General features: G+C 31.3%; 1 protein-coding gene across 1 annotated transcript; it reads left to right on the plus strand.

Moving 5' to 3' along the window:
• Positions 1-617: 617 nt before the first annotated feature.
• Positions 618-11,547, plus strand: LOC120348955 (glutamate--cysteine ligase-like; the record flags this gene model as incomplete). The annotated part of the gene is given in 2 exon segments (XM_039445096.1): positions 618-1,061; positions 11,441-11,547. Coding segments are annotated over 2 exon segments (257 nt in total), but the record flags the coding sequence as incomplete, so codon positions are not given.
• Between the last annotated feature and the right edge of the window lie 3,450 nt (positions 11,548-14,997).

Consider the following 14,997-nt stretch of genomic DNA (forward strand, 5'->3'; position numbering starts at 1 on the left):
TGAAAACACTTAAAAACTTACATTAGAAACAACTAAACACAGCAGCTAATTTTTTACCAAGTTACATTGAGATATTATTGGATTATAAAATTTATAATCCACTCGACAGCTAATTTATGATGAATAATACTATAGTCTGATTTTTACTCCAATATTGGCGTATGAAGGAGGCTCCTTTTCCTTTTATATTATCTTTGAAATTCAAAATTTCCAAAGACCTTGTATATACGTCGACGCGCAGTTTAAAAAGGAGCATACTTGTAAAACTCCATAAAAATCTATTGCTGCGTTTCGCCGTGAATGCGCAACATATAAACATTTAAACATAAAGACAAAAATGCAAAACCGTTCACTTGAATCTTAGACCTCACTGTGCTCGGTCGATAATTATTCAAAATATCCAATTAAATCTATATAAATAGAACTAAGACTTCTACCACTAAAAATATTAATCAAAAAACTAAATAGCAGCTTCAAATTTAAAGAATAAAACCGTTTAAAAATCATAAACTGATTTCAATCAGTTTCAAATCAAGGCGCGTTCAGTTTTCTTTGACATTAGCGCACTCTAGTAGAGGTTTGCGTTAAGTTTGTGACGTCACATCTCGAGTCGAGAATCAGCTGTTCGGTTTCTGACTTCGGAGATTTATACAGACAACACAAATGAACGTGTCTGCTAGTGTGAGAGTCAAATTGATTAGAATTGTTGATAGTTTTGCATATCGGAAGAAATTGACTGGCAGAATTAGTGTAATTTATCATCCCATTCAGTCGTGTAGTGGCCTAGCGCTCGCCAGCTAGCCTAATCGTAGTTCCAAGCTCGGCTTTCAAGGTTAACCTGTACATTTGTAGTTGACTTTTTATTGTTTTCAGTATAGTTTTGAGTGCGCGCTGAGGATTTAGTTTGTAGAATGGGTTTGCTGAGTGAAGGAAGTCCGCTGAGTTGGGAGAAAACCAAGGAGCTTGCAGATCATGTTCGAAAACACGGGGTTTTGCAGTTCATAAACTTGTACCATCGACTGAAAAACAGAGAGGGTGATGTGCTCAAATGGGGTGATGAGGTAAATCAATTATTCATTTTCAATCGGTTTGAGTGCATGTTAGTCCATGATGTTTAATTCTCTTGTTTCCATCAATAAAATAGATGTTTTCATAACTACCATCAGTAAGCTTAGCCTACATCATGACTTGTCTTGTCTCACGCTGTGTAACTTAAGTACAATTTGAAGAAACCTATAGTTTCTAATAAAAAAATTATTCAACTTAAGCTTAATTAAAAAACAATCATGGAAAGAAATCAATTATCTTCTTGAAGTCCATGATGTAAAGACGTCTTGTTCTCAGCAGTATACTAGATCTCTCCTGTGATACACTTTTGAAATATATATGCATATGCAATTATAGGTCAGTAAAAGAATTAGAAACTTAGCCAATAACTTATTTTGCCTATGTAGCCGGGAGACATTTCTGTGTTCGGCCTGCAAAACTGAGCTTCAATCGAGAATTTAAAATCCACTCTTCATTTAATGCACAATAAAACTTCCACTTTAAGGTTGGAATACATTCATAATCTTGCCTTTGAAATTTCTTCATGAAAATATTAATACTTACTTTTGAAATTAATTTGAACGTAAGTTACACAGAATAATTATCATAGAACATGAAACCATAGATTTATTTATGATTTTTTTGCTTTTTCTCTTTGTACGGTTTAATTTCTATGGGGATTTTGTCTTGCAGTATGAAGGCTCTATTTATCAGTTTTATTCAGTAGAAGTTTATTCAGTTTTAGTAGTTTGTTTATATAATTGATTGAAAGAAGGATCTTCCATCTTTGTAATTTTATATGAAGATAGTCATTTATTGTATGAACGAGACCCTGAGTTTTAGAAGGTGAGAAAATATTCAAAGTCTTACATGAAGGGCTTAGGGGAAAAACTATCAAAGTTTTAAATGAAGGGCTTAGAGGAAAAACGATCAAAGTCACAAAATCTTTTTTCTTCTTCATCTTCCTTTTCTCCTTCTCCCTCTAAGCTGAGAATATTGTTCGTTTTTCCCCTGTGCCCTTCAAATAAGAATCAGACCCAAAACTTGAAACATTTTTGAGACTTCTAGCAGTTCTATAAAATGATAGCGCTATCTCCTTTGAGGAATGATAGACAAGGATAGCAACACCAAATGTCAATCAAATACTGCCATTATAACGTGGACCTGGTTGCACAAAAGTCTGTTAAATTTTAATCATGATTAAATGTCAGAAGAACCAATCAGAAAAAACCTTTCCCGTACAGAAGTCTCCTCTTATTGGTTCTTGTAGCTTTCAATCACGATTAAAATTTAACTTGCTTTTGTACAACTGGGGCTGTCTGAATGCAACAAGAAAAAAGTTACCGTAAAGAAGTCTTCTCTTATTGGTTCTTGTAGCTTTTAATCACGATTAAAATTTAACAGGCTTTTGTGCACCCGTGGCTTTATCTGCCTGATTGCAACAAAAACTTAAAGTCTTATAGAGAAACAATAGCTTTAGTAGATATCCCAGGGTATAGGGCGTTTATGTCGCAACTTTTACTGTTATCTCAAGCCGATAGTCCACGTATTTCTTCCCCAAAAAGCTGTGTGACGCTGGTAGTCTCTCATAGTGTGCCATTCATACACTGTCACCCCAACAAAACAGTCAAAATCTACAATAATCGATAGTAAACGACTTGAGATAACAGTAAAAGTTGCGACATAAACGCCCTATACCATGGGATATCTACTAAAGCTAATGTTTCTCTATGGTATTATTCAATTATTATTTCGTGAATAACAAGAAGTGACAGTAATTGTATCATATTATTTTTCCTTTCACATTAATACAGACATTACTTTCATAGTGATTAGGAAAGTAAGTTACCTTTAAAACCAGGTCATTAGCTTTTATTATCTATAAAATATTCAAACATTCACTTTTACGGTCTCTCTCTCTCTTTCTCTCTGGTGAAGGGTATATTCACTTATCAGACAAAGTGAGTAAGTATATAAAACAAGTTTGTCCTAATGTCTCAAATAGTTGAAATGATTCCAATATCAGAAACCAGTTTTATGTAAAAAGAGAAAACAGGTGTTAGTTGTAGGAATTTTCATTTCCTTGATTTAATTCAAGTGTTGAATTCAGGAAAACCACCAAAAAAAATTGTTATATTGAAAGATCCGTTCATACATATAGTAAATTCCTTTTCTCTCTCTCTCTCTCCCCCTCCATATAAAAATCTGTTATATATTATAAGATCCGTTCATGCATATAGTAAATTCCTCTTTTTTCTTTCTTTCTCTCTCTCTCTCTCTCTTTTGGTAGAGAGTTAGTGGGGAGGATATTTTTAATATTCTTCCCAAAGAATGGACATTGATATGTCCAAAGCTCCGCCAATTTATGTAGATGCATAACAATATGATTATTATCTATAGTTATTATATTACAAATTGCTTTTTTCATATCATATACAGTTCAATAGATATTTCTTAGTCTATATTATGTAAATTCATCTATAACTTTGCTGTATTGTAAGCTATTGTATACAAGTGTATAAGCCAGTATATATTGTTATCTACATAAATAAAGTACTCAATCAATCAATCAATCTCTCTAGATTTTCTTCAAACTGTCGGCATTGATAAAATGGGAAACAAAGCTATTTTATTTATTGAGAAATGCCAACAGTTCAAAGTAGATCTTAAAACATCTTGAATGAGACTTACATAAAACAGACCTATATTATTTTTATGAGAGGAATAGCTCAAGGTTACCTCATTTTTTCTCTCCCTATCATTTTTGATTATGCACTTATTGTATTAATGAATAAAGAATGTATAAGACTCAAACCCTAGTGCATTCATTATATTGAAATTGAAATTATCTTTATTCTTCTTCTTAGAAAGTACAAACAATATACAATATTTTATTCATTTTATTTATTTATTTATAATTTTTACAAAGTAGCATTGTTCGGGAGAGAAAAACTAAGGATACTCCTTGTACTATTTTTCTCCCAGATTTAGATAACATTTTATGAGTCCGAAATAGGGTTATGGTTTCACTTTTCTAAAATTTAGTCCATTTTCACTAAAAAACAACGAAAACTAAGAATTTTGAATTTGACGGTTGAAAACAGAATAAAAAACAAAAATATCACACTCAAATCATCATTAATTGGAACATTTTTGCGTAATTTGAAAAATATATATTCATATGTACGGTATACAAAACTTGAAGAAGGTTACTCACATGAGCAAAGCCTGTGTGCGCGGAAAATATTTTCAAATACTTTATTCTCAATAATTTGAATCAGATATATCTCATATTAACTCCAATATCCAAGAAAAAAATAAAACATTTTTTGTATTGTTATCTCTCTTTTTTCAGTTGATATTGTTTTTTTCGTAAATTTTTGGAGGTCTCTCAAGGGCAGCTACATCTGTTTATTCTCTTAGTTAATGAACCATGATATTCTATCAGTTACAAATAATATTTTTCAACTTATATAGGGAAAATTCCATATTAATCATTCATAATTAATACTAATTTTTTCTACCTTACAGATAAGGTCCAACTTCTTACTATCTTGTTAGAGAGACACAATATTTTCTGCCTTGAGGAAGAAACACAATTTTCATGAATAAACCTATTAGATTAGCAATCATTGATTATTTAACCTGTATTTCTAAATAATCAAATTGCTTTTAAATTGACCTTCCTGGAGTATTAAGGTAGGCGCCTACAGATCGTCATCGGACGGACGGCACGCTCGGACGGATCAGATGATTAGATTTGATGCATTGTTTCCAATTGGAGTGCGCATACCTATACGATGCAGATCTAAATGTGCACTCCAATTGAAAACAATGCATCAAATCTAATCATCCGATCCGTCCGATGCGTGCCGTCCTTCCGATGACGATCTGTAGGCGCCTACCTTAATACTCCAGGAAGGTCAATTTATTTATTTATTTATTTCATTGACGATATTACAAATCATAATTATAATAAATATAATATGATTGGGAGAAGACAACAGGCATAGCCCAAAACTGTCTTCTCCCAAATTTTCACAAATAGAAGTTTCAAAAAATAATAAGGTTAAGATTTCACTTTCACTTCAAAAAGTTCAATTTCCACTTAAAAGCAATTTAAAAGCAACATGATTATTTAGAAATACAGGTTAAATAATCAATGATTGCTAATCTAATAGGTTTACACATGAAAATTGTGTTTCTTCTACAAGGCAGAAAATATTGTATCTCTCCTACAAGATTGTAAGAAATTGGACCTTTTCTGTAAGGTAGAAAAAAATAGTATTAATTATGAATGTTTAATATGAAATTTTCCCTATATAAGTTGGAAAATATTTTGTAAATACCAGAATATGATGGTTCATTAACTAAGAGAATAAACAGGCTGCCCTTGAGAGACCTCCAAAATTCAAGAAAAAAAATGTATATCAACTGAAAAAAGAGTGATAACAAAACAAAAAATGTTCTATTTTTTCTTAAAAAGAGACATTACATTACCTTAAAAGAGACATTACATTTTTAGGATTTGTAATTTTTTCCAGTTTATCTTCAGCAGAAAAAAATTAGAATCTAGCTGAGCTGTATAATCATTCTAATATTAGACCATTTGAATTAGCTACTAAGCTGTTACATCAATATGATAAACTTTTAATTTTAAATAATAACTAACTCTGTAATATAGTATTTGAAATATTAAATAGCCCTGACTCAACAGCTTTCAAGTTACATAACTTTAATAGACCAATATTCGCTTCATCATTATATTCAATTAGAATCTAGATCAGTTGTCAAGGTTGTTTTATTGATTTGTAATCAATGCCATACTCAAACTCAATTGGGTTAGGCTAATTGATTACTAGCTCAATTTATTTAGATAAACAATATTATTAACAAAGATTCAATAAATATTTAGAATAGTAGATCAATCCGCGTTTACACCAAAGCTATCAACAAAATGTTAATAACTCAATCCTTATAGATTCTAATAGATTGAACAGAACTTGACAAACACATATGATCATCATGTGTATGATAAGTCATGTTCAATCTAATAGAAACTATAGGGATTAAGTTATTAACATTTAGTAACAGAACTTGACAAACACATATGATCATCATGTGTATGATAAGTTATGTTCAATCTAATATAAACTATAAGGATTAAGTTATTAACATTTAGTAACAGAACTTGACAAACACATATTATATGATCATCATGTGTATGATAAGTCATGTTCAATCTAATAAAATCTATAAGGATTAAGTTATCAACATTTTGTTAATAACTTTGGTGTATACGCAGCTTAACTATTTCAAGTGTATATTGTGAAGTGAACAGCTACAAGACTTAACCTATTTTGGACAATGTGCAACCTTATCTAAATTTGGGAGAGGAATAGCACAAGGTTACCTTATTTTTTCTCTCCCTACCATTTTGATGATGTACTCATTGTATCAATCACTCAATAAAGAGTTAAGAATATTTACATTAAGTGATTTTCGAAAAACCTGCTTCCCAATGAATATCTGTTCATTTAAAAACTAGTAGCTCTGTGAACAGTAGACCTCACGCAGTATTCTCATCCACAAGTACCTGATTGAAACTATAAACATTATGGAAATACAGCAATAGACTGGCTTCTCCACACATATGTTTAATCACTTGACAGCTGATTTGTGATGAATAATTCTATAGTCTAATTTTTACGGTAATATTGGCGTATGAAAGAGGCTCTTTTTCCTTCTATATATTATCCTTGAAATGCAAAATTACCAAAAACCTTGTATATACGTCGACGCGCAATTTAAAAAGGAACATACCTGTCAAATTTCATGAAAATCTATTACCGTGTTTTGCCGTAAATGCGCAACATAAAAAACATAGAAACATTTAAACATTAAGAGAAATTGACAAACCGTCGACTTGAATCTTAGACCACACTTCGCTCGGTCAATAAATATAATTGTTTCTTATGGGAGTGTTCACGTAATTGTAGTCTGATAATGTGTGAACCATGGATATAATATAGCATAATAAGATATCCCATGGAATAGGTCGTTTATGTTCCAAATTTTAAGCAGATTTTTTGTTAACTCAAGCCGATTACTGTCTATTATTAGTGTGTTGTTGGGAGTGTAAGAACGGCACAGTATGAGAGACTACCAGCGTCACATAGCTTCACCAAAAACAACAGACTACTATTCTGTGGTCCACGTTATAATGGCAGTGTTTGATTAGCAATGGTATTGCTATCCTTGTCTATCATTCAACAAAGAGGATAGCGCTATCTCTTTCTCGCTTTGCTCTGTTGCTAGATCGCCTTTCAACAATGTAGAAATAATAAAATAATTAACGAAATATATCACCTAAATTAAGTAAATTCATTTTGAAATTATTTAAAAAAATAATTTTCCAACTAGAACAGGTGACATCAGATACTTGTGGATGAGACAACTGCGAGAGATCTACTGTTCACAGAACTACTAGTTATGAAATGTTTGAGAAATATAATTTCTTAATAGAATATAAATGATTATTTTAAACGAGAATGAACAGTTGATATTACATCAATAAACCTGTATCAGCTACCATCTATAGAAGGCATTGACAAGACAGATGATCGGCAACATTTTTCTCCTATGTTTATCTACTGCCATTATAACGTGCACCTCTTTATAGAACTACGTTATCAGCGAAATTAAAATTTGGCAACATGAACGCCCTACACCATGGGATATTTTCTTATGCTATCTTTTCTATATTATACAACTCTGTGTATTTAATTTCTAAGCTGAATCAGTTGTATTTAAAACCTGTATGAATGGTTCAATTTAAACTGTGCATTTCATTTTCAAGTTGAATAGGCCACAACTAAAATCTGTATGAATGGTTCAATTTAAACTGTGCATTTCATTTTCAAGTTGAATAGGCTACAACTAAAATCTGTATGAATGGTTCAATTTAAACTGTGCATTTCATTTTCAAGTTGAATAGGCCACAACTAAAATCTGTATGAATGGTTCAATTTAAACTGTGCATTTCATTTTCAAGTTGAATAGGCCACAACTAAAATCTGTATGAATGGTTCAATTTAAACTGTGCATTTCATTTTCAAGTTGAATAGGCTACAACTAAAATCTGTATGAATGGTTCAATTTAAACTGTGCATTTCATTTTCAAGTTGAATAGGCCACAACTAAAATCTGTATGAATGGTTCAATTTAAACTGTGCATTTCATTTTCAAGTTGAATAGGCCACAACTAAAATCTGTATGAATGTTCAATTTAAACTGTGCATTTCATTTTCAAGTTGAATAGGCTACAACTAAAATCTGTATGAATGGTTCAATTTAAACTGTGCATTTCATTTTCAAGTTGAATAGGCCACAACTAAAATCTGTATGAATGGTTCAATTTAAACTGTGCATTTCATTTTCAAGTTGAATAGGCTACAACTAAAATCTGTATGAATGGTTCAATTTAAACTGTGCATTTCATTTTCAAGTTGAATAGGCCACAACTAAAATCTGTATGAATGGTTCAATTTAAACTGTGCATTTCATTTTCAAGTTGAATAGGCTACAACTAAAATCTGTATGAATGGTTCAATTTAAACTGTGCATTTCATTTTCAAGTTGAATAGGCCACAACTAAAATCTGTATGAATGGTTCAATTTAAACTGTGCATTTCATTTTCAAGTTGAATAGGCCACAACTAAAATCTGTATGAATGGTTCAATTTAAACTGTGCATTTCATTTTCAAGTTGAATAGGCTACAACTAAAATCTGTATGAATGGTTCAATTTAAACTGTGCATTTCATTTTCAAGTTGAATAGGCCACAACTAAAATCTGTATGAATGGTTCAATTTAAACTGTGCATTTCATTTTCAAGTTGAATAGGCTACAACTAAAATCTGTATGAATGGTTCAATTTAAACTGTGCATTTCATTTTCAAGTTGAATAGGCCACAACTAAAATCTGTATGAATGGTTCAATTTAAACTGTGCATTTCATTTTCAAGTTGAATAGGCTACAACTAAAATCTGTATGAATGGTTCAATTTAAACTGTGCATTCATTTTCAAGTTGAATAGGCCACAACTAAAATCTGTATGAATGGTTCAATTTAAACTGTGCATTTCATTTTCAAGTTGAATAGGCCACAACTAAAATCTGTATGAATGGTTCAATTTAAACTGTGCATTTCATTTTCAAGTTGAATAGGCTACAACTAAAATCTGTATGAATGGTTCAATTTAAACTGTGCGTTCCATTTTCAAGTTGAATAGGCCACAACTAAAATCTGTATGAATGGTTCAATTTAAACTGTGCATTTCATTTTCAAGTTGAATAGGCTACAACTAAAATCTGTATGAATGGTTCAATTTAAACTGTGCGTTCCATTTTCAAGTTGAATAGGCTACAACTAAAATCTGGATGAATGGTTCAATTTAAACTGTGCGTTCCATTTTCAAGTTGAATAGGCTACAACTAAAATCTGTATGAATGGTTCAATTTAAACTGTGCATTTCATTTTCAAGTTGAATAGGCTACAACTAAAATCTGTATGAATGGTTCAATTTAAACTGTGCGTTCCATTTTCAAGTTGAATAGGCTACAACTAAAATCTGTATGAATGGTTCAATTTAAACTGTGCATTTCATTTTCAAGTTGAATAGGCTACAACTAAAATCTGTATGAATGGTTCAATTTAAACTGTGCATTTCATTTTCAAGTTGAATAGGCCACAACTAAAATCTGTATGAATGGTTCAATTTAAACTGTGCATTTCATTTTCAAGTTGAATAGGCCACAACTAAAATCTGTATGAATGGTTCAATTTAAACTGTGCATTTCATTTTCAAGTTGAATAGGCTACAACTAAAATCTGTATGAATGGTTCAATTTAAACTGTGCGTTCCATTTTCAAGTTGAATAGGCCACAACTAAAATCTGTATGAATGGTTCAATTTAAACTGTGCATTTCATTTTCAAGTTGAATAGGCTACAACTAAAATCTGTATGAATGGTTCAATTTAAACTGTGCATTTCATTTTCAAGTTGAATAGGCTACAACTAAAATCTGGATGAATGGTTCAATTTAAACTGTGCGTTCCATTTTCAAGTTGAATAGGCTACAACTAAAATCTGGATGAATGGTTCAATTTAAACTGTGCGTTCCATTTTCAAGTTGAATAGGCTACAACTAAAATCTGGATGAATGGTTCAATTTAAACTGTGCATTTCATTTTCAAGAGTTGAATAGGCTACATCTAAAATCTGTATGAATGGTTCAATTTAAACTGTGCATTTCATTCTCAAGTTGAATAGGCTACAACTAAAATCTGTATGAATGGTTCAATTTAAACTGTGCATTTCATTCTCAAGTTGAATAGGCTACAACTAAAATCTGTATGAATGGTTCAATTTAAACTGTGCATTTCATTCTCAAGTTGAATAGGCTACATCTAAAATCTGTATGAATGGTTCAATTTAAACTGTGCATTTCATTCTCAAGTTGAATAGGCTACAACTAAAATCTGTATGAATGGTTCAATTTAAACTGTGCATTTCATTTTCAAGAGTTGAATAGGCTACATCTAAAATCTGTATGAATGGTTCAATTTAAACTGTGCATTTCATTCTCAAGTTGAATAGGCTACATCTAAAATCTGTATGAATGGTTCAATTTAAACTGTGCATTTCATTCTCAAGTTGAATAGGCTACAACTAAAATCTGTATGAATGGTTCAATTTAAACTGTGCATTTCATTCTCAAGTTGAATAGGCTACAACTAAAATCTGTATGAATGGTTCAATTTAAACTGTGCATTTCATTTTCAAGAGTTGAATAGGCTACATCTAAAATCTGTATGAATGGTTCAATTTAAACTGTGCGTTCCATTTTCAAGTTGAATAGGCTACAACTAAAATCTGGATGAATGGTTCAATTTAAACTGTGCATTTCATTTTCAAGAGTTGAATAGGCTACATCTAAAATCTGTATGAATGGTTCAATTTAAACTGTGCATTTCATTTTCAAGTTGAATAGGCTACAACTAAAATATGTATGAATGGTTCAATTTAAACTGTGCATTTCATTTTCAAATTGAATAGGCTACAACTAAAATCTATATGAATGGTTTGATTCTATACTGTACCCTCTTAAAATGTATGAATACATGGCTACTCTCTTGTATTTATAAAATAAAATTTTAGTACCCTTTGAATTTAATAAATTGATAGATTTAATAGAAACTAGTAGTTATAATTTTATTCTTTTTTATTAATTTTAATGGGTACTATAATTTTATTTTATATATACTGTATGTTTAATTTCCATCTTGTATGAATGATTGAATTCAAATCTGTGTATTTTATTTTCAGGTGGAATACATAATTGTTTCGTTCGATCATGAAAAGAAGGTGGCACAAGTGAGCCTTAGGGCACCAGAGGTACTTACAATACTACAAGAAAAAGAACTCAAAGATCCGAAGTGAGTATTTCAATAAATTTTACAAAAAAAAACTTCAATAAGGATCATATTTAACATGTAAGTATTATTCACCCAATCAATTCTTAATTTGGAATGATTTTTTACTTTCCTTGCCCTATTACCATAGGTAGGAAAAGTATTGTCATAGAGAAACAATAGCATAAGTAGATATCCCATGGTATAGGGCGTTTATGTCGCAACTTTTACTGTTATCTCAAGCCAGTCCATGTATTCCTTTCCCGTGAAGCTTTATGACGCTGGTAGTCTCTCATATTGTGCCGTTTATACACTCTTACCCGGTCAAAACATTAAAAATCTACAGTAATCGGCTTGAGATTGTGTATGAACGGCACAATATGAGAGACTACCAGCGTCACACAGCTTCACGGGAGAGAATTAAATGAACTATCGGCTTGAGATAACAGTAAAAGTTGCGACATAAACGCCCCATACCAAGGGATATCTACTTACACTATTGTTTCTCTATGGTATTGCATTCCAAAAAAATTAAGGTACTCTGATTTCAAGTTTTCTATACGTTTCAAGGTCCCCTGAGTCCAAAAACATGATTTTTAAGACTCGCAATTTTCAGTGAATCTATCATATAATATAGGAAAGAATGGGCTTCTACACGTAGGGGATAGGAAGTTCACGAATGAGGCATCATCACGTCTCAACTACTCAACTGATTAACTTGCATATCGATTCTTAATTTTGTGTCTACAAGTTTGTGTTTCTTCAATAGTTCCAAATTTTTCTTGAATAACTTGATATTATTCATTAAATGTGGTAATTGAGTGGAATATTACTAATCAATTTATTAATTCAAGCCATCTACATTCAAAATTCATAGTTTTAATGTTTAATTTGGACTAAAATTTTATAAAAATTGTAGTCGGGGAATTCTAACCTTATCTTGGACTTTGTCATCTATAAATTTGGAGGAAAAATAGCACAAGGACTACCTTATTATTTTATCAACCAATGTTATTACATTAGTGTCATTTGCATTGTAAATAAATAAATTAATTTCAAAATTTCAAAAATAGATTTAATTGCATAGATTCAACTTGCATATAGATTCTTAATTATAGATTCTTCGCATATAGATTCTTAGTTTACCGAGGATGGTTATATGCCTATTTTAAATTCTTCCAGATTTCAGTAGGTCAAGTTTTTTAATTAGACCCTGGTGTTGCATGGAATACCTGCTAGTCTCAAATTATAATAATATTCCAAGCTCCAAAAACTAACTTCATTCAAACAGGGATTCTGAAACTTTGGATACAGTCTTGAAATAAACTTCCAGTTGCTTAATTTTTTGAATCTATTACATAACAACATTGCACAATCGTCACTCTAAATATTTAACCCAAGGAATTTGATGGTCTGCAGTTATAAATAATGGAGATAACTTATCACTACTCACAATTCCCTTGATAAATGATTTTTATATGCAGTCTACTTGAGGCTATTATGTAATATGGAAACAATGACTGTTAGAAATTTAAGTTGGGAAAATTTAAGTGATTTTGTTTATTAAAGTGTTCAATTATTTACTTTTAATTCAAAATTTATTTGTTTATTAAGTGTACAATTATTATTTACTCAAAATTCAAAGTTGATCTGTAAACTGAAGATGAAATTTTTAAATTATGTACTTCATCATAGTCATAGTGAAGTTGTGTTTCTTCTCTGGCTCAAAATTTTGCAAAATTACTCAAAAATTTCCAATTTATAGAGATTTGAGTGAAATATTTTTGTTTTTTATCAGTTTTTAAAAATCAAAATTCAAAATTTTTAGTTTAGTCATTAGTTTTGGAGTGGAAATCGGACTTTTTGAAGTGAAAGTGTAATCTTAACCTTATTCTTTTTTGAAACATTTTTTTGTAAAAATTTGGGAGAAGACAGTTTTGGGCTATGCCTGTTGTCTTCTCCCAATCATATTATATTCATTATAATTATGATTTGTAATTTTCAATGAAATGAATAAATAAATAAATGAATAAATAAATAAAGTGATCGATCTAAGTTGGGGAAGATTCTTCTTCTACTCCTGTCTCCATCATATACTTCCTCTTCTCTTCTCTCCTTCTTTTTGTTCTTGTTCATCTTCTTGTTCTTCCTCACTTTCCTCGTCTTCGTTTCCTTCTTCTTCTTCTTTTGACCTCTTCCATTCTGAACCCTCAATTGTTGATCAACAAATAACCCTCATAAATAATTCAATCAGCTTCTTCTTCTTCTTTTCTTCTTCTTCTTCTCTTCTTTTCTTCTTCTTCTTCTTCTTCTTCTTCTTCTTCTTCTTCTTCTTCTTCTTCTTCTTCTTCTTCTTCTTCTTCATCTTCTTCTCCATATCATGAGAACCAATAAAAAACTGGACTCTTGTAAAAGTTGTGCTCTTCTATTCTTAAAAACGCCCATGTTAAAAACAGTCATTTAATTTAGCCTATTATTATCAACAATATTATCATTTGACAGCTGAAACACTTCTGACTCTTTCTTTGTCGAAAAAGCAGTCAATTCGTCAAAATCAACAACTCCCAGTCGACAGGTCACCTTCAACGCTTACAAACCTTGACGTCAGTTTTGGCAAATTATTGCAAAAAGTTATGCAATCTAGGGAATGGTCACTCTGTTGAAGCAGATATAAAAAATGAATGATATAACTATTAGTTCTGTGAACAGTAGACCTCACGCAGTATTCTCATCCACAAGTACCTGATTGAAACTATAGACCTTATGGAAATACAGCAATAGACTGGCTTCTCCACACATCTGTGTAATCACTTGTCAGCTGATTTATGATTAATAATTCTATAGTCTGATTTTTACTCTAATATGGCGTATGAAGGAGGCTCCTTTTTCCTTTTATATTATCGTTGAAATGCAAAATTTCCAAAAACCTTGGTATATACGTCGACGCGCAATTAAAAAAGGAACATACCTGTCAAATTTTATGAAAATGTATTACCGCGTTCCGCCGTAAATGCGCAACATATAAACATTTAAACATTGAGAGAAATGCCAAACCGTCGACTTTAATCTTAGACCTCACTTCGCTCGGTCAATAAAGGAAAGGATTGGCTGATACAGGTACGGGTTAGGAAATGCATGAATGACGCTGACGCATCATCACGTCTCAACTACTCAACTGATTAACTTGAAATTTTGCATATAGATACTTTATTCACCGAGGATTGTTACAGGCCTATTTCAAGACCCTTGCGGAGCACACGTTACCTGTTTGTTTTTGTGTAGTTGAGAAGTTGATATTGTGGTAATTAATCATATTGAATAAAAGAGACTAAGAAATCGTCAAAAACCACAGATTGATTGATACTTAGAAAGACCGGTTTTGGTTATTACACCATTGTCAATCTCTGAGAAACTCTAGATTCTTCTAGATGAATTCATCATCTTCTTCTCTTCCTTTAAGTTCGCTCTTCT

This window comes from Nilaparvata lugens, unplaced genomic scaffold, assembly GCF_014356525.2.
Source record: "Nilaparvata lugens isolate BPH unplaced genomic scaffold, ASM1435652v1 scaffold6152, whole genome shotgun sequence".
Lineage (NCBI taxonomy): Eukaryota > Metazoa > Arthropoda > Insecta > Hemiptera > Delphacidae > Nilaparvata > Nilaparvata lugens.